General features: G+C 37.1%; 1 protein-coding gene across 3 annotated transcripts in view; it reads right to left on the bottom strand.

Annotated features, from left to right (window-relative positions):
* Cpr (NADPH cytochrome P450 reductase) overlaps positions 1-24,558 on the bottom strand; it is a 30,558-nt gene that overhangs the window by 4,205 nt on the left and 1,795 nt on the right. The window contains 9 exon segments of one of the 3 annotated variants that reach the window (NM_001111364.1): positions 1,470-1,644; positions 5,762-5,925; positions 6,219-6,416; positions 7,135-7,376; positions 7,467-7,594; positions 8,111-8,305; positions 9,324-9,448; positions 11,775-11,924; positions 12,449-12,635. In NM_001111364.1, the coding sequence (NP_001104834.1) occupies positions 1,470-1,644; positions 5,762-5,925; positions 6,219-6,416; positions 7,135-7,376; positions 7,467-7,594; positions 8,111-8,305; positions 9,324-9,448; positions 11,775-11,924; positions 12,449-12,635 (1,564 nt within the window). 3 annotated transcript variants of the gene reach the window in all.

Raw genomic sequence — 24,558 nt, forward strand, 5'->3', positions numbered from 1 at the left:
ACACCAGGTGGGCCGTGAGCTCATTCACTAGTCTATACATTAAAAAAAAGGAAAAATCCGAATCTGATGGTGTATCACCATATCTGACATATCTACAGTTTGTTTTGATTAATAATAATAAAATCCGAGCATTATTAATTATGACAAGCTGTAAATTAATTAGTTACAATTGTCAAGAAAAATACAATGAAAAATAAATCGCGAATATGAAATAAAATGAATGTACTCCAATGTTAAAATAATTATAATTAATTTATTCGAAAAACATTATAAATTTTAATTCACACGAAACAATAGCGAAAAGTTTCATGTTCGAATGAACTCGTGGAACTTATTTCCGCATGAATTATTCAATCTTGTCTCCTTAGTTTAGCAAGCACATATTTTATTACTATTGAAAATCTAAAAACTAAAGATAGAAAACTATTGAAAATGAAGAACATCTATTATTAATAGAATTGCCTGTGAAATGATTAAAAATCATAATTGTGAATTACTACGTGAAAACTAAAAGGGGAGAGGGGGGGTCTTGGCATATACTACGAGTGATCATCGAGGGGAGGGAGAGGTCGAAAAAACTAAAAAAATTGGTCACGTAGTATGGGTACGTTCCCTAATGTGTTTAAGGACAAATTGCTTCAAGATAACGTTCATAAAAACGACATAATTCTGTCAACGATTACGGCTTTGGTATTACAATAATAGAAATCACTATAGGTTTGGTAGATTAAGCGTGTAATATAATGCAGCGGATACATAATTAGCCCACTGAGTTTCTCGCCGGATCTTCTCAGTGGGTCACGATTTCGATTCGGTGGTAGATTCCGCAAAGCATCGCTCTTGCTAGGGCTAGTGTTAGCAAATTATCTCATGATGAGTCCGTGAGCTCACTTACCAGTTGTAGCGTAGCTGGAAGAGCCCTTAAAGCACAGATAACCCTATCTTTTCCGTTATCTGTGCCCTAAAGCTACTAGGCGATTAGGTAGAAAAACAAAACTACAAAGACACGGTCGGGTCCAGTGATTCACTAAACTCTTCTAATATACCACAATACAGTTGACCCCTAATGCCCTAGTTTCTTGCTCTTTCTATTTACCTTGAGTCCGCACAATAATTCATAGACTGAAGTCTATATTCATCTCTGTTTACAAACAGATTGGCCTCACCTCCGACCTCATTCGTATCAAGATTCACCCAATTAATTTATACTTAGTCTTACTCTAGTCTTATTTCTATCACGATTTTGGCTTCGTCAAACTTTACATTGAAGCCTTAAGCAGTTATTGTTCAAACACTTCAAATGTATTTTTAATAATAACATCGACGCACAACATGTGCCGGGCGATTTGTTTTTACAAAAGGGTGTTTTACATGCGTTTAGTAACAGTTACTCGTGTCCGGATTTTACATGTACAAAACAGTATACCACTAACCCGTGTAAGTGCATATGTAACATAAGTTATAAGTACCTCTTGGTAGATGTAATCCTCATCACGATGTCTGCATCCAAAGTAAAGGATGTTCTCGCCCACTTCTTTCCCACTGGCGCGGACGAATGCGCGGTCTTGAAGAAAACCTCGGAAGGGCGCCAATCCAGTCCCCGGTCCCACCATTATTATTGGTGTTTGGGTCTGCATTGGAAGCCTACAAACGATTAATAATGTAATACATGAAAATGATTTTTGCATTCCACAGAAGAGTGAACCAGCTCACGGCCCACCTTTTTGTTTTTATTACCCTTGTAGGCAGACGAGCATACGGCCCACCTGATGGTGAGTGGTTACCGTCGCCCATGGGCTTCAGCAATGCCAGGGGCAGAGCCAAGCCGCTGCCTACCGCTTAATACTCTCCACAAGCCTCGTTTGAAGAAGGACATGTCATAGCGCTCGGGAAACACCGTGGAGGGGAGCTCATTCCACCTGGTGTTAAATGGTTACCGGAGCCCATAAGCATCACGACTTTAAGACATGCTTTGAGACATGAGATCTAAGCCTCAATTGCATAGTGTAACGATTATCTCATCCTTTAAACCGGAACGCATTGCTGCTTTGCCGCAGAGCAGATTCGTGGTACCTACCCGTGCGCGCTCACAAGGCGCCCATTACCACCAGTAATGACGTAAATTATACATATCGATGCTTGAAAGGCAAAAGTGACTAAGCGACAATAACTGCTTTGTACATAAATGATAGGCAATAACCATATTCGATGCGCAAAAAAAATATATTTCTAGGTCTATTAAAATCATTTCAATCCTACAGCTACTAGCTAGATTCTACTACAGCTAAATTCGTTAAAATAAATTTTGTTTTCAGGTATTTCAACTTTAAATTAGTCTACTGTAAAGTTCACGCATTGTCGCCTAGACACGTTTGCCTTTCAAGCGTCATATATTTTTGCGGATATAATTTTTATTATAGTATGTTATTCCTTCATGTTGGATGTGATTCGTTAGCATTTGTTAAGTACCTATTTGATCAGAATCGATACCTGCCTGCAGGATTTGAAAATCGATATAGTCGGATCGCTCGATACGAGTACTCCGGGCCCTTTATCCTTTAGGCTATGGCAAACTATATAGTTTCCGTGTTAATAATCCTACTAAGTCAAAAATGTCTAATTTACTTTCTAATTATATGCAATGCGTACCTTCGATTTATCAAAAATACGGAAAGTTCACTATACAATAAAATTATGCTATAAACTGTTAAATTGAATTGGAAATATAAATGTTAATTACTATTTCCCTATATACAACGTATCGAACGTAGTATAGTGTAGTTATGCTAATCATACAGTTTAGGTGGGAAAATAAAATATAGATGTCCAGTACAGCGAATGGACCGCATGGGTCATTCGTGGTCATAATACTCTATGCGTAAATAGGATTCTTATATTATTTAGGACAATAATGATATTTTATTCACCGATTTAATGTATAATCGGAGAGATCACCGCGTATTACTACATAAAAAAATCTCAACAAAACTGGTCAGTCAACCGCATGCGTCATTAAGTTGTTCTAGACGCTTCCTAACATTATTGTGGTAGTTTTTAAGACAAGACTGAACTTGACCAAAGTCACTTTAAAATACGAATAAACATCAGCTAAAACAGGTTACGGCCTCTCGAGCAGAATATACAATTACGTAAATAAATTACCTTCTAATAATATGACGCAACATCTACATAAATGTATGTGTGTGTGTGTCCAACGTAATTCAATCGTTTTTGTGTAGGTATTATTTATAATTACTTGTATATTATGAGCGATTTTTGGCTGTTTTTTCATTTAATACATAGATTGAGATTAATATTAGTTCTCATAGTATTCAATTACTGTTAAAATTATTTATAACTGTATTTTCTTCTTCATACGGTCAATAGATTGAATTTAGCGTTTATCTATATTAAATAACTATATTACAAACGCTATCTTATCCATTACAAGGTAAACTCGTGGTTGAGACGCTTGCAACAACGCAGACCTACCAGGAACTCATCAAAAGTAAAGACCGTGGTGAGAACCAGTTAAATATAAGTTGTTTATAACATAGTAACACAACTAAATACGGTAAAGAACTACAATTAATAAACGTAATAAATTTTCATTAAAACGAATGAATCTTATTTTCTCTTTACAAGTTTCTTTGAAACAGAATTATGCATATCGACAATTGAAAGGCAAACATGACTAAGCGACAATGCGTGAACTTTACAGTAGACTAATTTAAAGTTAAAGTTAAATTTAAGTTAAAGTGTACTGGTGGTAGGACCTCTTGTGAGTCCGCGCGAGCAGGTACCACCACCCTGCCTATTTCAGCCGTGAAGCAGTAATGCGTTTCGGTTTGAAAGGTGGGGCAGCCGTTGTAACTATACTGAAACCTTAGAACTTATCTCAAGGTGGGTGGCGCATTTACGTTGTAGATGTCTATGGGCTCCAGTAACCACTTAACACCAGGTGGGCTGTGAGCTCGTCCACCCACCTAAGCAATAAATAAAAAAAAGTTGAAATACTTGAAAAAAAATCTATTTTAACGAATCTAGCTTTAGGATTGAAATGATTATAATAGAACTAGAAATATATATTTTTTGCGCTTCGAATACGGTTATTGCCTATCATTTAAGTACAAAGCAGTTATTATCGCTTAGTCACGTTTGCCTTTCAAGCGTCGATATATTATTAAATGGTTTGTAGCGCATCTAGTACTAACAATTATAATTTGTCTTTGTATTATATACAGTCGAGACTGGAACCGAATGTCTCGAGGTGCATGACGTCATTCATGTTTATACTCAAAGTCAGCTGGTACGAGAGTTCGTTCACGCGTCGGTAAAATAAAAATGAATCTGCTTCGACTAAAGTTACTGAGAAATTATATCGTGTATTTAGTCAAAATAGACACCACGATAATAAACCCCCGGACAGACGGGGGTACGTGTTAGTGGTGAGGCAATCGTGAAGGTGAGACGAGACAGCGGTTAAATTAGACATTGATTTAAAAAAAAAATTAGGTACAATATTAAAAATTAGCTGCAGTACCAGTTAATATTAATGAATCTAATAACAATTTAAATATATTATTATGTATGCTAATGTCACCGACCTTGAATAATAATATTTTATGTTTAGATAATTTATTCAAAAATTTTACCAAGAATTTAATATATTTACACTAATCTACAAATATAATCGCTGTTACCTACGGTTACTTCCACGTACTCAAGGAAATGTGTCTTTTCTTTACGAAAAATAATATAAGGATATGGGATGATGTTTTTCCGGGATAAATAGTCTATGTCACTCGCCCGAACTAAAGCTATCGTTTTCTGGATGGTTTCATACGATGCACCAAATAAGAAGAGAAATAGTTGAATAGAATTGAAATTATTAATCACTAGCCGTACTCACCCGCTTCGCTGGGCATTTAAAGTTAACACTATTATTTATTGTCATTATTATTAGGGACTCAAACACTCATATAAATATTAGCCTATATGTATTTTCTACATGGATTCCAAGTTTCAAGCCAATCGGATGCATGGTTCAGGAGTTATAATGGGACATTTTTACTGGTGGTAGGACCTCTACTGAGTCCTCTACTGAGTGAGTGAGGGTGGGGTAGCCATTGTAACTATACTGAGACCTTAGAACTTATATCTCAAGGTGGGTGGCGCATTTACGTTGTAGATGTCTATGGGCTCCAGTAACCACTTAACACCAAGTGGGCTGTGAGCTCGTCTACCCATTTAAGCAATAAAAAAATATCCGTAAAAACCACTGTAGATTTATATATTAGTATAGACTAGTGGCCCCGCAGTAGTCGAAATTCGACTATAATTCATTGAAATTATAAGTTTAAACATTATTATGGTTCTATTGTCAAACACTATTATAATTCGATAATATAATCACAGTATTCACCAAAACTGCACTATAGATCAATAATATTAAAGACAAACAATATTAATCTATTTTCAATTCGACCACAGACTGTAAACAATAACAATAGTTTCCCAATGGACAGTAAACAAAGAGTTAATTTTTTATGTATGTGTTGTGTCAAATACATGGTAGTGTGTGTAATGTTTTCTTTATTTATTTAAAGTATCTTTTATGCATTATTTTAAAAAAATATTGGCATTGTGCACTCCTCTATATTCTCTACAAGTGTGAGAAATGTTATACTCCTCCGTCCGCGCAATATTCGTAAAACGGGGTACAAAGTTTTTGCTTCACATATTAATATATAGATAATACCTGAACTGAGATTTCCTTATATAAACCGGGACACGAGGCAGTGGTTTCCCCGGCTCGGGTTTATGTTGAGCAAGCCACGTCGTAGCGACACCTTTGTTGATTCGTCCGGTCGGAGTCTTGTACTTTACGACGACCGCAGTAATGTGCACCGTCTCTGGATGAAGCTAGAAATACATTACAATTTAGATTAAAATAAATAATATTTATTCAAGAGCATAGTTCTATGGATTGAGATACTATGTAATTACAAAAAGAGAGAGACTTCTATTTTGACCGTTTGTCAGTGGATAACATATCGTTGTACTCAAGTAAGTTTTTTAGATTTAAGTTAATGTTTAATAAGTCAAGATTAAACTATGTAGTTCGATAGAAATTTATAATAAATTGTTTAAAGCTCTTGATTAACATTGAACATCAATTAAAGAACAAACAACTTTATAGAGATTTCCAAACATACCTTAGGACTAGAAGAAATCGAATAGTATCTTGGTTGTAACCGGGGCAAAAGTTCACAAATATGATCCAAGGGAGGTTTACATGACGGTAGGTCTTCCAATATGTGCACAATATTTCTACAAGCATCAACTACAAACGACTGATACAGGGATTTTCCCTCTTGAGTGTTTGTGGCCATCAGAAGCAGCTTCTTCTTATCCTGAAGCAAATGATAACATTAACATAGAGCTTTTTAATTTATTGTTTAAATTTAGTAGACACGCATTTTACATACATGAGGTGTAAGGAAACCGTTATAGATGCCTAATATGATACATTTCCTACAGCACAATCCATATATTTGTAATTCACGTTCTTGGGGCTGCACATAATGTATGAACTTGTATTTGTTGTGAAACGACGGATATCTTGTTTAACTTAACAAATGATTTTTTTTTCCATTTTCACATTAGAGATACGTCTGGGTATGGAATACCCAGTAAATTATGTAATTAACCCCATATACCCAGTAATTACTTTTAATACCTATACAATTATCTATATAATACGTATCGGTGATTTAATCATTGTACCTTGGTATTATTGAATACCGGAGTGCATGCACATTGTCAATAGATTGATTTAAATAAATTGACTGTTTGGAGGATGCCAATGAGGTCAATGTCCACAGAGAAAAAATATTTAGTATATTAAATGTTACAAAATAATAATCGCGACAGAGGACTAAGAAATACGAAGGCTGATTTTAAGTTAACCATATTATTATAGAAAATGTTGCTCCTGAAATACCAGAACTTATTTTATACACATGTATTTACACTTTTGTTGCCCATTTTTTTATAATTATCACTAGTATTTGAAACAGTATACAGTTGTATTAAAATAAAAATATAACGATATTATAAATTTACACTTACTTCTTCATTAGAACAATATTCAACCAACTCTCGGAGGATGTGGGTACGCGGTAATGCTGTAATTTCTACATAATGCGAGAGAGCAGTTCTGTAAGATGTTGGACAAGGGAATGGATGTTTCTTGCTGCTTTCCTGGTCAGTGTTGATAAGCGAAAATATTTCATCGAGATTGGCATTTGTCAGTTGTCCCAAGCGCTCTACTAAATCCATATCGTTGATAGGATACACAGCTACATGATCACCTAAAAAATCAAAATGCCCATTGTATTGTTTGCCTATTTTTCATGTATTATCTAATGTTATTTCATAGTAAAGAGGTGCCAGGTTCTTACCAGCTTCATATCGCATTTTAGAATCAGATATGTCTAATTCTACATGCAAACATGATCTGTCACCACCACGATGTAGTTCTCTGTTGACAGTAATCTGTGCCAAGAATGGATTTTTAGAATCATATGGTCTGAAAAACAAAACAATAGCGTAATTTAATTGACTGTCGATATGAATACAGATAAAATTATCTTTCATAATTTTTTCAGCAGCTGTACAAAGAAATGGTGTTTTTAATGAAAATGTAATTATAAAATCTTTATTATATTCTTTTTTAAATCATTTTTAAAAATAGTCTGTAGGCAGAGCCTTGGCTCTGCCCCTGGCATTGCTGAAGTCCATAGGCGACAGTAACCATTCACCATCAAGTGGGCCGTATGCTCGTCTGCCTACAAGGTCCATATAATAATCATAATAATAATAATAATGTTCTCCTTTTAGTTTTTTAATTTAAACCAGGATTGAATAAATAAGTAAGGATTATAATTATTGAAGACTTTTAAATGTAGTAGTTTACAATAGGCAGCGGCTTGGCTCTGCGCATGTCATTGCTATGCGTGCATATGCACGTCTATGAGTGACAGTAATCACCCACCATCAAGCGGGCCGTATGTGGGCTGCCTACAAGGGCAATAAAAAAACTTACGGTCTTTGAACTTGTAGCGAGTGTAGCTTAGCAATTTCACCAGTGAACACACTGTTAGGAGAAACTTCATCAGGTGGATGGAGCACGTGACGGAACTGTCTCGTGAGTTCTTCTTCTCCTGCACTTTCAATGTTGTATTTCTCACATACCGCTGGCCAAAATTTATCTTTCCACGTAATGAAGTCATCTTCAATACTATAGAGATATAAAAACTATTTTTACTAAATTATCAATGCATAATATTGGAGTAGTAGCAAAATTTTTATAAGTCTTACTATATTTAAATTTATTTGATTGTAAAACTTATACACAACGATGTGAACACATAGGTGATTAGCTTGATGTATCTTAAATAGTAAATTCCACATTGAGAAGCTCTTGGCTATGAGTTTCGGATGTATACCAAAATTACTTATTTGGCATTTGTTAAGCCTATCAATAACTATTGCAGTAGCCTGGTAAGCTCTTCAATATCAAAGTGATGCTGGTGGTAAGGCATCTTCGTAGCCCTAGCCTTCAGAGGTTGGTACCACTACCCTGCCTATTTCTGCAGTGAAGCAGTAAAGAAATTCAGTTTAAAGAGTTGAAAATTAGAATACAAGCTGCCAGGGAAGTGCTAAGTATGGGTCTTAAAAATATATTAGGACATATTAGGAAAGAAAATTAATATTTTGCCTTCTGGTGACACCATAGTGGTGTCGTTCGTAAAGTAATGGCCAACTGCCGGCCACACCACAATGGTGTCATGAGCTATTATGACTCAGTGACCAGCAATAGCACTTTAGTATTTTTTTTATTCTGTTGTTGTATTACTGAGGTAACAATAAGATACACATGTTCACACATCAACAAATAAAATGTAAATAAATATACAGCTGATGTACAAATACAATTAAAATAATGTGTTTATTTACATACTATCTTCCAAATATCATGAAAGTAGACAAACAGGGTTGAGAACTTATGAGAATGAATGATGAAATTAGTAAGCTAAAACAATTTATAATTTCCCGATAATGTCAGCAAAGTGTTAAGTACATTCAGACTACAAATATTAAAAATGTTTTCAAAAACAATAGCTTTGTGTGAGCGTTAAACCTGTATCTCATGATGTAGTAATCAGGGTCACACAACAAATGAGGTGATCAAATGCTAGTCTTGACACTGTAGTCAATTTTTGTAGCTGTTGTAGGTACAAGAAAACTATACTCACTTAGCATCATCATCACCCATTCCCAATTCATATACTCGTGTAGCTCCAAGTTCTTCTAATCTTTTATCTAAATAAATGGCCACTGCATTATAATGCTCATATGTTTTATTACCAAGCCCAAATACCTGTGGAAGATACAGAGAATTTCAAAGAGGTGTTATGATTCTTTTCTAGTTATTTACAGAGATAAATAAGTCTTTAATGTTAATAATGGTAGTGATTACTGTTCATGTATATTGTATACTACAATGGAACTAATTGGTTCAAAGCAAACAGAGTAAGCTTTGTCTCAGTGTCATATGATGCAATGATGAAATGGGAGATGACTGAATCATTGCTAATTGCCCTCAGAACAATTTCCATAGAATATAGTCAATTTCAGATCATCTTAACTCTAACACGTGTTAATACCGTCTACGTTATCCTTAACCCCTAGGAGCTAGAAGCTTAGGGCCTGCGGAATATGTTTAATTTGAATTTTATTTGAAGTATGTTTTGATCAGATACATGCTCTGCAATTAATTGTCGCTATGCTATTAAAAACAATAAATTAAACAATTACCGAAATCACAGTTTCGTACCATGTGTTTCAATTTTAGCAACGGAGATGCAAATTGCCTTCTATAATTAATAACTTTAGGTAAAGTATTAAAAATTAAATTCATTTTGTTATCTGTATTTTGGTAACCACTATAATTTTTAAACTGTTATTACTTATAAGTATTTGACTAGAATATTTTTCTAATAATCAATAAAGTTATTGGAATCACAAAAATGAAATATCTTGTCGAAATTTAAAGGTCACATTAACGCTTAAAACAATGTTCCCTTGAATGAAAAGTATTACGTAACTTTTTTTAAATAAAAGTATTATCTTATAAATTATTAAAGTGCTACTTTAAAGTTTTATCAAATTATACTTCCATGGGATATTACATTATTAAACAACTAATAAGAAACCTTTTTCTGTTGAAAATTAGTTTCTTTCAAAATGACAGTTGACGTTTAAACAATGTCAATGAAAATTGTTTTTAGCGACAAGGCAAAGGAACTTTGAAGTTAACTATTCCGTAACTATATTTATATTAAACATGTAAACGTAACACAGCAAATGTTTTCTTAATAAAAGAAAATGTGTTTCAAGCTAAACAAACTTAAACTTGACTTGATTGTTAGCTACTAGTATATTATTATGCACGTGCTCGTGAATAGCCATAATTACTTAAAGGTCACACAATACGGTTTTCTTAATCGATGCGCGTGTAAAACGAAAGGTTTTGTCTTTTTGTGCCGAGAAGCAAACATGCTTCAAGTAGCACCCCGCCTTCCAATGCAATGAAGCCTTCAATCTCACACCAGATAGATCGCAAATCTGGCCACTTTTAATTAATGAAAATGCAAATTAGGTGGTCCATTCTTAGACCCTGGCACATAAGTAGACATGACGGCATTACCGCACCATGCCAACATACCATACCATTACCCTTGTGATTATGCAAATTTAATAATTTAAACGTTAATTTTTTTCCTGGAGGTTTTCCCAATATTATCTGCTTTACAATGTACATAGATAGGATTTCAAACCAAGTGTCGCTTGTAATCGGACGCCAAGTTTGTAATCGTAATTTTAGCATGTTTTGCAATTTACTACTAACTCCAGTACATACAAAATATTATATGTGTATAGCGGTAATGCGCGCGTACGTGTTCGTTACCTAATGTGAGTAATAAATTAACGATCGCAGGTGTAGCAGTATGCGGGCTACGAAATATTTTAAATACAAACCAAATAAAATTATCAAGTGGCAGCTCGCGACGCAATGCGACGTGTAATAACTTTGTTACGATTATGGCTGACCAAACATAATACAACATTAGCCTACTTTAACAACATCATGAATTACATGTGGCTTATTACGTACATTTACTGTGTCCAATATGTGCTAAGAGTGCGTTAAAAACGTATAACATTATTGTGTAGGTAAACTATATAGTAATAAGACGTATTAGATACATATGTGTGAGTGCTGAGTTAAGGTCAGTGCGGGCAATTCCGGCATTGTTTTTTCAACGCCAATTTTTTCATGCTTTATATATTTTTCATAAATAGTACTTATTATCGTGTTAAAACCTTGATCGGGAGAATCATGTTTTTTTATATGCCTAATAGTTTGTTCATCCCTTCAAATCGGGGTACATCCGGGGCGCCACTTTTTTCCCCGGAATTATGAGAATGAATCAATTATTCTTACTAAGTAAATATATTATTACTACATAAATATGTAACTACATAATAAAATAGTAACATTGAAAATAAAATCACACCCGCATTGTGTATCTTATCTGCTCTACCATCTCCAGCAACTATTTAAGAAACGAGGGTATAGTCCGGCATATTTAGGAAATGAGGTCGGTGGTTAGTTAATCTAATGTATTCTTATCAAAACTTACTGCGTAATTTAGGCCAGTCAGATCTGGATCTTGATTTTTTAACCATTCATAAAATTCCATTGAATTATCTGTGGGGTCTCCCTCACCGTATGTTGCCATACAGAAAACAGCCAGGGAGTTTTCAATTTCTTGTAGCTTTGTGAGTTCTTCCTAAAAACAACAATTCGAAATAGTTCAACACGTATCTACGATAATTGGCGGACGGGAACCTGAACTACAAATTTGTCGCTCTATGATCTGTTCGTTCAGGGTCAGAACAATATGTCTTCCCATCATAAAACTACGTAGCACTTGAGTATTTCTTTAACACGTGTACCGTGTATCATATGGGTCGATATTTAAATTGTATTTACTTTAATCAATAGATAATAGAGATTGGAAAGACACGTAACACGGAAACACTTAAAATATTTGCGACAAACATCATTGAAAACGTTATATAACACTTAATTACTTATTAACCGGATTTAATTTAAATAAATTGTGATTAGGTAAAACTATACCGAAACAGTAACATAGTAAAAGTACCTACTTAATTTACGCATGTGTTTTTAGCAGTATAAGTAAATATCTCAAAAAAACGAATTATTCCCATTTACTTTACTGTGCCAATTAGGTATACTGCGCCGCGTCTTGGAAGCAATATTCACAGGCAAAGATAATATTGTACATACCATATCACATTCTTCTGGATCAGCCACCATACCCTTCATTTTATAGCGCATGCCTTCTTTGGCAAGTCGACCAGCGAATTCTTCCGCAGTACCCGTCTGAGATCCATAGAACACTACTAAACTCCTTCCCGAAGTCTTTAATTTTGTTATAAAAGAGTTTTCTGTGACTTGTATAGATCCTGCTGCTCTGAAAGGAAAATGTAAATATAACTTATTTGTTAAATAGCAAAACGTAAAATCCACGATGAAGTTTTATTCGAAATACCACTAAGTACGTACTCGAGAAGGAAAAGACGCAAACATAATAACGGAATTGCTAAATCTTTTTTCCTTAATTTAAAAATTTCCTTAAAGTAATTGTCAATGATTCTAATAAAGAACGGATTATTAATAAGAAATATTTTTGTCTGGCATGTATATTTGCTAATACTTAGGTAAAAATCATTTTCATATTTTATTTGTGTAGGTAATAGTTTTAGGGGTGTATAAAAATAGGGGGTGCTGAAAAATAATTGATTTTCAAAGGGGGCGGTAAAAGAAATAAGTTTGATAATCACTGGTCTAGAGTATGGTTCTGCTTCCGGAATAATTATCATGGAATTACCCATGGACATTGTATGTGGTAAATATATCATTGAATTCATAAAACATTAAAGTACCGATAAGATACTTCGGTGTTCTTTCGAACACTTTTCACACAAAGATGGTCATTAAATACCATGTGGATGACAGAACTTACAGTAAATAGACACTTTAAAAGGCTCTCTGCTATGTTTTGAGATGAAAGATCTGTATTTTTTTTCAAAGTAATTAATATAAAATTATCATAGGCCTATATAGGTTTCATACAACTTCAGTGTAAATAATAAACAAATAATAGAATTTTTTCCCATTTTCAACGGAGACAGTTTTCTACGACGTTTATGACATTCGCGGCAAATACATTTTGTGAGTAAAATTAAATAATAATAAAACAGATTTATGGCCAAAGTCTTTATTATTGTTTTTATTATGAAAATTACTCGTCTTGTAAGAAGTAACGAAGGAATACGAAGTCGACCTTTTTTAATTTTTTTCCTAGGCATGTCTTTTAGTCAGGACGGAATTGTCTTTTTCTGATTGTGTGACCATTTTTTTTAAACATTTAACACATTTCTCGACGGTGGCATTTCCTCTTAACCGGTCACTCACATTCGCACGAATACGCAAACCCGCAAGTCTAGGACGAAATTTGCAAATGATTATGCAAAGTTTTCGCTGCATTCGTGGTTTTCCAAGCTGTGTCGGTTTTTTAACAGACATAAAAGCGCGCGAACCGCGATCCTTCGCGTAGTCTCCCACAGTAATGATGTCTGGGAAAGAATTCAAAACTCTTTTGCTCTTCAATGTTCTATTGACGAATTAAAAAGGAGGACAAATTCGTGAGACATTCGTAAACAAGTGTTGGAGGAAGCGCAAACGGGTTCGCAAATTGAGTACCGAACCCATTTGCACAGCCGCTAAGTTTGCGAATGAATGTTTGAATGCAAATATTCGTACAATGTACGAATATTTGCGCGCATGTGTGTGGCCGGCATTAGATATAGGTAGATAATAGGTAGGTTCGTGACAAATTGTAGGTTTGTGTTAAGTAATGGCATCCGTGTAAAATAGTATTGACATCGGGCTCATTAGGGGGCCAAATATATAAAGAATAAAATTTTAAAAGTTTTGTCCTTTGCCATTTGTCTGCGATCCTTTGAATAATAATAAAAATTAAATATTGTATAACACAATATAAATATAGTATAACGAAATTCTGTGGAAGGAAACATTCAAAAATATTAAGATTGGTAAATTCAGCTGTCGAAAATCCTTGATAGTTGAACACGAACAAATTTATATTAAGATTTTGTACACAAAAATCGCAAGGCAAATCATGACTATAATTTAAGCAAGATTTTCGAGAACTTGTTATACGTCATACCCCCAATATTTGCACCAATAAACGTGTTTATTATTCTTTACTTAGAAAAGGGGGTAATGTTTCCAAGGTTTGTATCTTTGTACCACAGTATCAATCGGTACGAGTATACCGTGTGTCTTAGGTATTGCTTTTTATGATTAAATTTATTTCATTGGACTGCCCCGTCCTTCGAATCAGATTTTTTTTTATCTTAATTATACGACGATGTAAAATTTTAAAGTAGTAGTAATAAAAGTGTGTAAAACGTCTAAAAACAAAATGGCAATATGTATTTCCGTTCAGGTCGCACGGAAATCATCGTGCTGTGTGTTCTGGCCGTGAAACATTCATGCTTTGGTGATCATTATCATTTTAAATATGTTATATTTATTTTTGAATTAAAGTAACTTGTATATAAAACCGCGCAGAGTTTCTGTGATGCAATTTATACCAACAAAAGAACACAGATATCTTTCTTATACCTACTAGTGATGGATTTACGCTTGATGCCGCTCTAGACACCGTTCATCGCGACGCCCTTAATGTTAGAATAAATTTTATTAATTTTGATCCAATACTTTTATTTTATATTTAAAATAACTTTGTCATTTTTTTTTTAACAATTAAGCTCAACTCATTTTCAAAGGTCTTTACATTTTTCGTCTCTGAAATTTTGGCATTTAAAAATTTTTTCCGCCCCTCAAATCTTGCCGCCTTAGGTCCGGGCCTCACGGGCCTAGGCGTAAATCCATCACTCATAACTACAGATAGGTGTTTAATATTTTTTACTTTTGTTTTTACAGATATTTTGTATTTTATTTAGAAATCTCAAAACGCATCATTCAATTACATTTAATAGATTGATTTCAAAACGAGGTAAAGCCAAACGAGGAAAACCTCACGTATCTATAGGTATAAATACATTACATATATTTCTACTATACCGGAAATCTTAAGTACAGAGATGCATAACATGACATTCAAAATGGTAGCATGTACATGTTTGTTCTCTATGCTTTACTAAGCCATTATTTATTGCAATGTATGTACATATTGTATAAGGGTAAAATTGCATTCTGAACGAAACTACAATTTAAAAGTATTGTCTTACGTATCTCCGTAAAATATCTTGATGTTGATTTTTCATTGTATTCAAATGCTATTTTTTGTATATTTTTGTACAGATCTATACATTTACATTTTAAGCATCAGATTTGTTTTTTGTAATTTTTTGTAGCGGTAAGATTTTTTTTAAAAACTGTGAATTGATAATATATTATTATTCCATGGTTGTATCCACTATTTTATGCTTTCCACACTTTTAATACCTGCTTGAAGTACATATATGTATATAATAAATACTTATTTATTTATCATTTACCATCTTCAGATTTTTCGTTCACCTTTACTATCTTGGAACTTGTCTACGATTTAATAGTACATACACTTTTTTATAGCCATGATATGTACAAGGTGCTAAGTTAATTTCCGCACTTGCCTTTACAATTGTCAGCATCTAGATTATTTTTACAATTCAAATATATAAATGAAATTTAACGAAATATATAATTAAGTATATTTCTCAGCTTCTTGAAGGCCCATCATTAATTAAGCGGCGTAGTCCACCTTCAACAGTTCAAAGTACCGAATTCAGGTCAGGTTATAAGGTTTTCATTGACAATTCGTTCACTAGGTCAAAAATTAAAACTCATTATTCAAATTCTCATACACATCCCGCTTTTCTTCTAATTTAGAAACCTGACGTTGGCCCTGAGAACATCAATCGTGGTCATAGCGGTTAAAGTTCCCAATAAGTATATTTGAAGAGCGGATAGATCAAGGAATATCCAGATCACGCAGGAGCCAATCACCTTTGTCGCCTTAGACACGCCTTTACGGATCCATCTGATCCAATAACCCTTGCATTAGACGCCTTCCGCTCTAACAGTAGGAGTAGAGATCCCGGTAGCCGTACTCGTCGAACCCGGCAAAGAGTTCGACAGGCTACTTAACCTAACCATCAGCCCGTTGAGTTTCTCGCCGGATCTTCTCAGCGGGTCGCGATTCCGATCCGGTAGTAAATTCATTCGCGAAACAACTACTCTTGAGTCGTTAGATCTTCCTTGGAGGCGCTCGGGTAGCTGTTAGCAAATCTCGCCCCTTCTGGCTGAGCCCTTGCTCGCCCACCTGTCCTTGTGAAACTGGAAAGGCCTCCGGGCCTCCGGGCCACCAGTAAACCATCAATCATAAAAAAATCAAGAAATAAAAAGCAAACAGTGTTCGATTTTGGCTAGTAAGGTATTGTACGTACATATATCCCAGTCGTAGAGCCTTACAGTCGTTACAGCCGTATCAAGACCACGTCAATCTCCAATATTTATGCGGAAGGTTTTTAGTTCTAAAGTAACGGCAGAAAATATATCGCCAACAGTACGTCCTACTGTGGGAATAATCTTGAAGTGTTTTTGTTAGGTGCTATCCGATGACGAATGAATGATTAACGAAAAATTATTTTTTGTTCTTCATATCTCGTCTTCAATCTACTTCAAGACTATGATCCATCAAATCATTCATTCAAATGATACTAGTTTTTTTTCCAATCTTGAGCTAGTCTTGCTGACTGGCGGACCCGGCTGCTGATAGAATCGGTAGGCCTAGTTCATGTAAATAGGGTGAATCGTAACCGCGGGCATCTCTTAGTTTCCGACTGACGCAAGTACTAACAGAACTACTTCAGAAGTCGTCGTGGCCTAAAGGATAAGACGTCCGGTGCATTCGTGTTGAGCGATGCACCGGTGTTCGAATCTCAGGCGGGTACCAATTTTTCTAATGAAATACGTACTCAAAAAATGTTCACGATTGACTTCCACGGTGAAGGAATAACATCGTGTAATAAAAATCAGATCTGCAAAATTATAATTTGCGTAATAACTGGTGGTAGGACCTCTTGTGAGTTCGTGCGGGTAGGTACCACCACCCTGCCTATTTCTGCCGTGAAGCAGTAATGAGTTTCGGCTTGAAGGGTGGGGCAGCCGTTGTAACTATACTGAGACCATAGTACTTATATCTCAAGGTGGGTGGCGCATTTACGTTGTAGATGTCTATGGGCTCCAGTAACCACTTAACACCAGGTGGGCTGTGAGCTTGTCCCCATCTAAGCAATAAAAAAATTAAAAAAGCTGTGAACTGCACCGCGTCATCGGGACAGGGCCGACGATGATTCCATCATTGTACATTGAGTATAGGCTTGTTGCTCGCCCTACCTGGGAGGACCAACAATGGAGCAGGATCGTCACCAAGAGGAACTAGCTCGTCGCCAACAGGAACAGGCTCGTCGCCAGAAAGAGGGGCTGGTTCGCAGACTGGAGGAACAGTCCCGGCGCCAAGAGAAGCAGGCTCGTCTACAGGAGGAACGGAAATGAAAGAGTTCTTGGACCGTTATTATTAAGAAGGTGGAGCTGAAACTCCAGAATGAAGTTTATCAGCACAGTATTATCGTAGTCGATATTGTTGACAACTGTATTCTGGACTTGGACTTCATGAAAACACAGGAAGAAGGTCGGCAATGCGCGCTTCTGTATGGACTGTCGTCGATTAAACGACATCGCGTAGAAGGACAGCTATCCACTACTTAAAATTGACGACACATTGGACACTCCCACGGGAATGACGTGATTTATTACCCTGGACTTGAAGAGTGGCTACCGGCAGTTAGAAATCGACCACAGAGATAAAAAGAAAACTGCATTCTCTACAAGCAAAGCTCTCTGGCAATTTAAAATTATGCCGTTCGGATTATGCAACGCTGCTGCGACTTTAGAAAGGTTGATGGAGTTAGTACTCGCTGGGTTGATTGGAGACACCTGTCTAGTTTATTTGGACGACATTATAACCTGGGCCGCACATTTGACCAGCACCTCCAAAATCTAGAACGAGTGCCCATGAAAATTCGAAGGGATAATCTCAAGTTAAGTCCGAAGAAATGATCAGTTTTCAAGCGGCAAATGAGCTTCTTGGGTCACGTGGTTTCGGAACAAGGTGTAGAAACAGAATCACAAAAAGTTGAAGCCGTTAAAGATTGGCCAGTTTCGACGGACAAGACACAAGTCAGAGCGATTCTGGGCTTGTGCTCGTACTATCGACGGTTTGTCAAGAATTGTGCGGATGTAGCTAAGCCTTTACATAAGCTCGCCGAGGAGAAACGACATTTTTGTTGGAACGAGAGTTGTGACAGCGCATTCCGGAAACTGAAGAATTTTCTGTGCAATACGCCTATTTTGGGTTATCCTAACACAGAAAATGACTTCATAGTTGACACAGACACAAATAACACTAGAATAGGCGGCGTATTGACTCAACAAAAAGCAAATCAAGAGGTGGTGATAGCTTATTTCAGCAAATAGTTATCCAAACTGGAAAGAAACTACTGCGTAACAAGAAGGAGGCTACTGGCCGTAGTAAAGTCTAATGTAATGTAAATACTTGTTAGGACGAAAATTCTACCTGCGGACTGACTATGCCGCATTGAAGTGGCTTCTACAACTTAAGAACCCAGAAGGTCAAGTAGCAAGATGGATTTAACTACTACAGGAGTTCAACTTTGTTATTGGACATCGCAGTGGAAGATCTCGCGGTAACGCAGACTCAATATCTACAAGTCCTTGCATTAAGAACGGTAAGCACTACGCTAGACAGGAGGCTAAAAACCCTATGCCCGTGCGGATGCTGAAAACGGATCTTAGCGCTGAATGGAAGGATACCTTGCAAGCTCAGGAAAATAATGTGGAAATCAAACCTATCCTCGAGTGGCATAAAAGTAGTGCACCTAAGCCGAAGTGAAGTAATGTAGCGAGTATGAACTCAAGTACAAAAAGTTATTGGGTACAGTGGGACAGCTTGGTCACCCAAGAAGGAGTTTTGTGTCGAAGACGGGAATATACCCAGGGAGACAAATATCATTTGTAAATTATAGTCCCAAAGTTAAAGGTACCAGATGTCCTACAGCTATACTATACATGATTCTCGGGTGGGCGGGAATTTGAGGGTAAAAAAGACGCTTTTGAAATTTCGGGAGAAATTTTACTGCATCCATTGCCGCGATGATGTTGAAGACTGGTGTCGTAAATGTACCAGTTGTGCTGTAGTTAAGGGTCCCCACACACGTAGCAAAAGTACGCTGAAATTGTACAACGTTGGAGCTCCGTGGGAAAGAATCGCACTGGACGCCACCGGACCGTTCCAAGAAAGTGATACGAGTGAAAGTGGAAACCCATACTTCATGGTAGTGATGGATTACTTCACAAAGTGGCCTAAAATCTTCGTCATTCCTACTCAAAAAGCCACGACGGTCGCCGATAAAGCGATAAAGTTGGAGTACACCGAGAAATACACATTGACCATGAAAAGATTTTCGAGTCCCAGCTATTTCGAGAGACTTGCAGAGTCTTGGGTATTCGCAAAACTAGAATTATGTCTTAACACCCGCAATGGTAGAATGGTGGAAAGTTTTAATCAAACAATGAAGAGATATCTGAAAGTTGTGGAGAATAGGCAAAGGGATTGTGATAAATACATCCAACTGTTCCTTCTATCGTACCGCAATGCAGTTCATGAAAGTACGACTGTGATGCCGGCTTTTCCAAACTTTGGAAGAGAATTGAGGTACTCTTTAATTAACCTAAAACTATTTAATCCAAATAGATTACAATTTCACTTAAAACCACTACATTTCATTCATTTTCATCATCATTATTATCATCAGCCTATAGCAGTCCACTGCTGGACATAGGCCTCTTCAATTGCTCACCACTGAGCACGATTCTCAGCTTCTCTCATCCAGCTCCTGCCAGCCACTCTGCACAGATCATCACTCCACCGAGCCTGAGGGCGTCCTAGACTGCGTTTTCTAATTCGGGTCTCCACTCAAGAACTCGTTTACCCCAACGGTTATCGGTTGTCCGGCTAATATGGCCAGCCCATTGCGACTTCAGCTTACTAATTAGTACATTTTCGTATAAAGTTCAATAAACCAATAACTGACTGAAGAATGTCCTGACATATTTTTTATGATTTTATTATTACCGTATATTATTTTATTTGCAACAAAAAATATGTAAGAAATAAGATCAAGCGATGCGACTGTCGGATTTTCGTGTGTCGGAAATCCCGCAGGCACGTATCAATTTCTAATGAAATACGTATATAAATGTTCACGAACGACTTCCATAATGAAAATTTATTAAAAAAAATATTTATATTATTTACGTTGTTGATGTCTATGGGCTCCAATAACCACATAACACCAGAGCTCGTCTACCCATCTAAGCATAAAAAAAACAAATAAGAAGAGATGAGACGAGATGAAATTAAGTCTCAGTAAAATGATTATTATTTACTGTGAAATTTTTAGCTGATTTTTTGGAAAACCCCTAAAAGCTAAGTCCAGCGGCTTTATTTCATGTTCTCACATTTGTGCACTTTCACAGATACTGAACAGTTAATAAACCACCGTTATTACATATTTAAACCTGAACAAACACTAAAATAAGAATATAAAACAAAATACACAACTTCGGTAGCGAAGTAGTCGCGATCCCGGCAAAACTAAAAAAAATCAATACAAAAAATAAGTAAAGGTTCTGAACTATTTTCTCTACCTATTTAACTACTTTTATATCTCTTATTATTTTTTATCTTATTCTAGTCTCTACCTACACATATCTATCTTATAATTTTTTAATTACGTTTTTTAACTTCTAAATTTAATTTTTTTAAAGGCGGTTTTAATAATAAAAAGAGCTAAAAAATAAAAATAAAATATCCAACGCGCCGCCCTTGTCGCGGTCATTGGAGAGGACCTCTCGCTGCCGCGCGTCGTGGCTACGATGCTCTGCAGTGACGCGTCCTGGAAGGCGATGCTCGACTTCTGCGAGTCCACCATCTCGCAGAAGGAGGCGGCGGAGCGAGAGAGGGAGAGCTCTTCCTTTTTCGCACCAATCCGTCGCCGTCGAGCCGGGGGCCGGAGGCGGGAATACGCCCATACGTCCCGGCCCCTGTAGGTAGCGGCCTCCCCCCGGTGAAGGTCAAGGGGCGACCTAAGGGGGTGAGGCCGCGCGGCGCGCTACCAGCACTCTAGCGCGCTGCCGTGGAGTAAATAGAGCGACCGGTCGACGGTGTATCGCGTCCCGACCCGGCAGGCTGGTTCTGGTCCAGCGGGGTATTCCGGGACACCAGCGGCACCGTCTGGGCGGCCCGACGGGCTGCCGTACCGAGACGGCCGACGTTTCAGAGCCTTCGATTCGCCTCGAAGGCTCCGTCGACTGGGCGTCCTTGGGGTGAGCTGCGCCATCTGGTTGTAGTGTTGACCGCGGTAGCCCCCCCCTACCTCATCCGGGTTCTGACCTCGGAGGGGATCGGACGTCAGGTGTAAGAGTGCAGGGGAGTCGTTTAGTGGGTGGGCCCTAAAATCCTTGGGCTCGCGGTCTGCTCACAACACCATGCAGATCGTTGAGTCTCACATACCCCGCGCGCCCCTTTTGCGCGGGGACCTCGTAGGAGGTTCGGCACTCTACCCGAAAAAAAAATAAAATAAAAAAATATCGATGAATACGTTTAATACTTACGAGTATAAACCAGAATTACTTACTTATGCCAGTATCGAAATATATTTTCTTGTACAAATTTAATGGTTAAATAAAATTAAGCATGGTTAAGGAAATTGTTTTTTTTTCAATAACGATTAATTAATTTACAAGCCCGGCTTAGTAAAACCTAGCCTAAAATATCAAAAAAGTATGGATGTTTGAATAATATGCTCTAATGCAAGTTCTGCACAGAATTACCAACAATCACTTGTTTTATAAATCACACTTTTTAATACTTTTTATCTCTTAATCCTGTAAATCAAGGAATAAAAATTGTTTGCTTCGGAAGCTATGGCTCCTATAAACACAGTGAATTCACGTGATTTAAAACCGCGAATATGATGGTCTAATCTAAAACGTTTCCTACACTCTCAGACATTCACGTTTAGCTGTGTTCGCTCTCGTGTGATAATAATAATAATACTTACAGTGTCAATTTATTGTGTGATGCGCGCAATTGTATGAAATAGACGTCATAATAACTACAGTACTGTTGTAGCCTTGACTGTTTGTGCTTTGTCTTATTATAGTTTTTTGCATATTAAGCATCCGAAACGAATTAAAAACAATGGATAAAATAGACGGTAACATTAGCGACTTGTATTTATTTCAAGAACATTTTACTTTTACTTTACAGAATGTAATGTAATATAATATGTAATAATGATTACGTATGTAAGTAGCAAGAAAATAGGTATGACTACGTTTCGTCGTAAAATGTATTTTTTTCTAGTTTCTAGAAGCTTTAGAAATTCGAAGGCTTTCTAAGCGATAATACCCACGTGATGGTGAGTGGTTACTGTCGGACGTCAGCAATTCCGGGGTTGAGATTGCTGATGATTCGCTCTTTTGGCGACACCTAGCATTTAAGACTAACTTGGTGTTGCCTTCCAACTAATTTCGATATTGAACATCGCTCGAAACGCGGACCCCAAGTATTCCAATACAAGAGGAAGGTTGCTGGAATACTCTTTGAAATTGCGGCGCAATGACAATAGGGTTCTTCTTTGCATTGCACACGCATCTGTGTTATTAATGGGATGAGTCAAACTAAATTTAATTCATCCCACTCTGAGAACCGCCTCAGAAATTTCTCCACTTCAAACACAAGTTTTGATCGTTTTTCTGCACCAAACTTCGAGGTGGACTCTGTTGGTCAATATATCGCGCATCCCTCGTGCTGTCATCTGCATAACAATGTATGCCATCAATAGATACCATGTAATAAACATACAGTATGAATAGCGTGGGGGAGAGAACCGAACCTTAAGGAACACCAGTATTAATAATCATGGTGTCGGAGCAACAACTCTCCGATGCACAGTTTATCCAAAAACCTAGCGATCCACTTGCGGCATCCCTCGAGGATCCCGTAAGCTGGTAACTTCGACAGAAGAGCCCCACGTCAGGCCCTCAGACCCTGTCGAAAGCTTTTACAATATCGAGGCGCACAGCGACAGCCTCGCTCTTGCTTTCTAAAGTCAGCCTACCTGTGAATAAGGTAAACAAGAAGATCGCCGGCTAAGCGACCGTGACGGAAACCATACTGCCTGTCACTGATCAGTTCGCTATCTTCAAGATACTTCAGGAGTTGCTTACCTATTTATTATTCGCTTCATCTCACCCTCCTTCGGGATAGGGTGAACATAAGCGTTCTTCCACGAAGACGGAAGTCTGTTACTGCTTTATGAGAGGCGATACAAACGCGATAGCGTAAGTGTTAACTCAGGAGCGCGTGTTATCAAAACCACAACGGGACCCACTGGACTTAGGGACGTCCAGGAGCCGGAGCTTCCGCCTGAACGCATACTGTATGAGGCAGATCTCCGACAGAGAGCTAACACACCAGGAAATGTTCGGTGGCCAGGAGCCACTCTTCCGTCATCCATAGTATAGTTCGAGGCGAAAAGTTAGGTCAGCCTTCCCTTTCGCACTATAGCCCAAACTGCTATCGAGCTTGCGCAGTGGTGAGAGATCGGCAAGTTCCCTTTTGCAGCCTTGTTGAGCGACCAAAAACACGGCTTCTGGAGGAATAGCTGTTCAGTCACTCGCCAATTCTGGTACCCTATACTCCGAGAATTGATCATAAAATAAGTTTTGAATTTAGAAGGGTCAGTAGGATTTTTCCAACAATTCTATAAAATTACGTTCACGTAAGAATCCCAACGTAATCATTTCTGCATATCAAAACTTTATTTAATTGTGTAATCGTTGGATTTCTGACGGTATGTTGACTAACGTGTTAGTATATCTGTTACGATGACCCCACGCTTTAGCTTGTAGTGTTACATTGCGTTGCACATTAAAATACAGTAGACGATAAACAAAGAAAAATAGATAATTTTCATTAATTTTATACCAGCTCTAGCACCGATATGGTACCAGCACTTCGTTTTCCGAAACAGGAATCCGAATAAATTATACTTTTCGAATTTTAATTTCTTCCCGACATAATTGCCGATAATAACTAAATACACTCAATATTTTGTCACTATCGGTAGCAGACAACCCGATTTGTTGTA

This window comes from Bombyx mori, chromosome 10 (genome assembly GCF_030269925.1).
Source record: "Bombyx mori chromosome 10, ASM3026992v2".
In the NCBI taxonomy this organism is placed as follows: domain Eukaryota; kingdom Metazoa; phylum Arthropoda; class Insecta; order Lepidoptera; family Bombycidae; genus Bombyx; species Bombyx mori.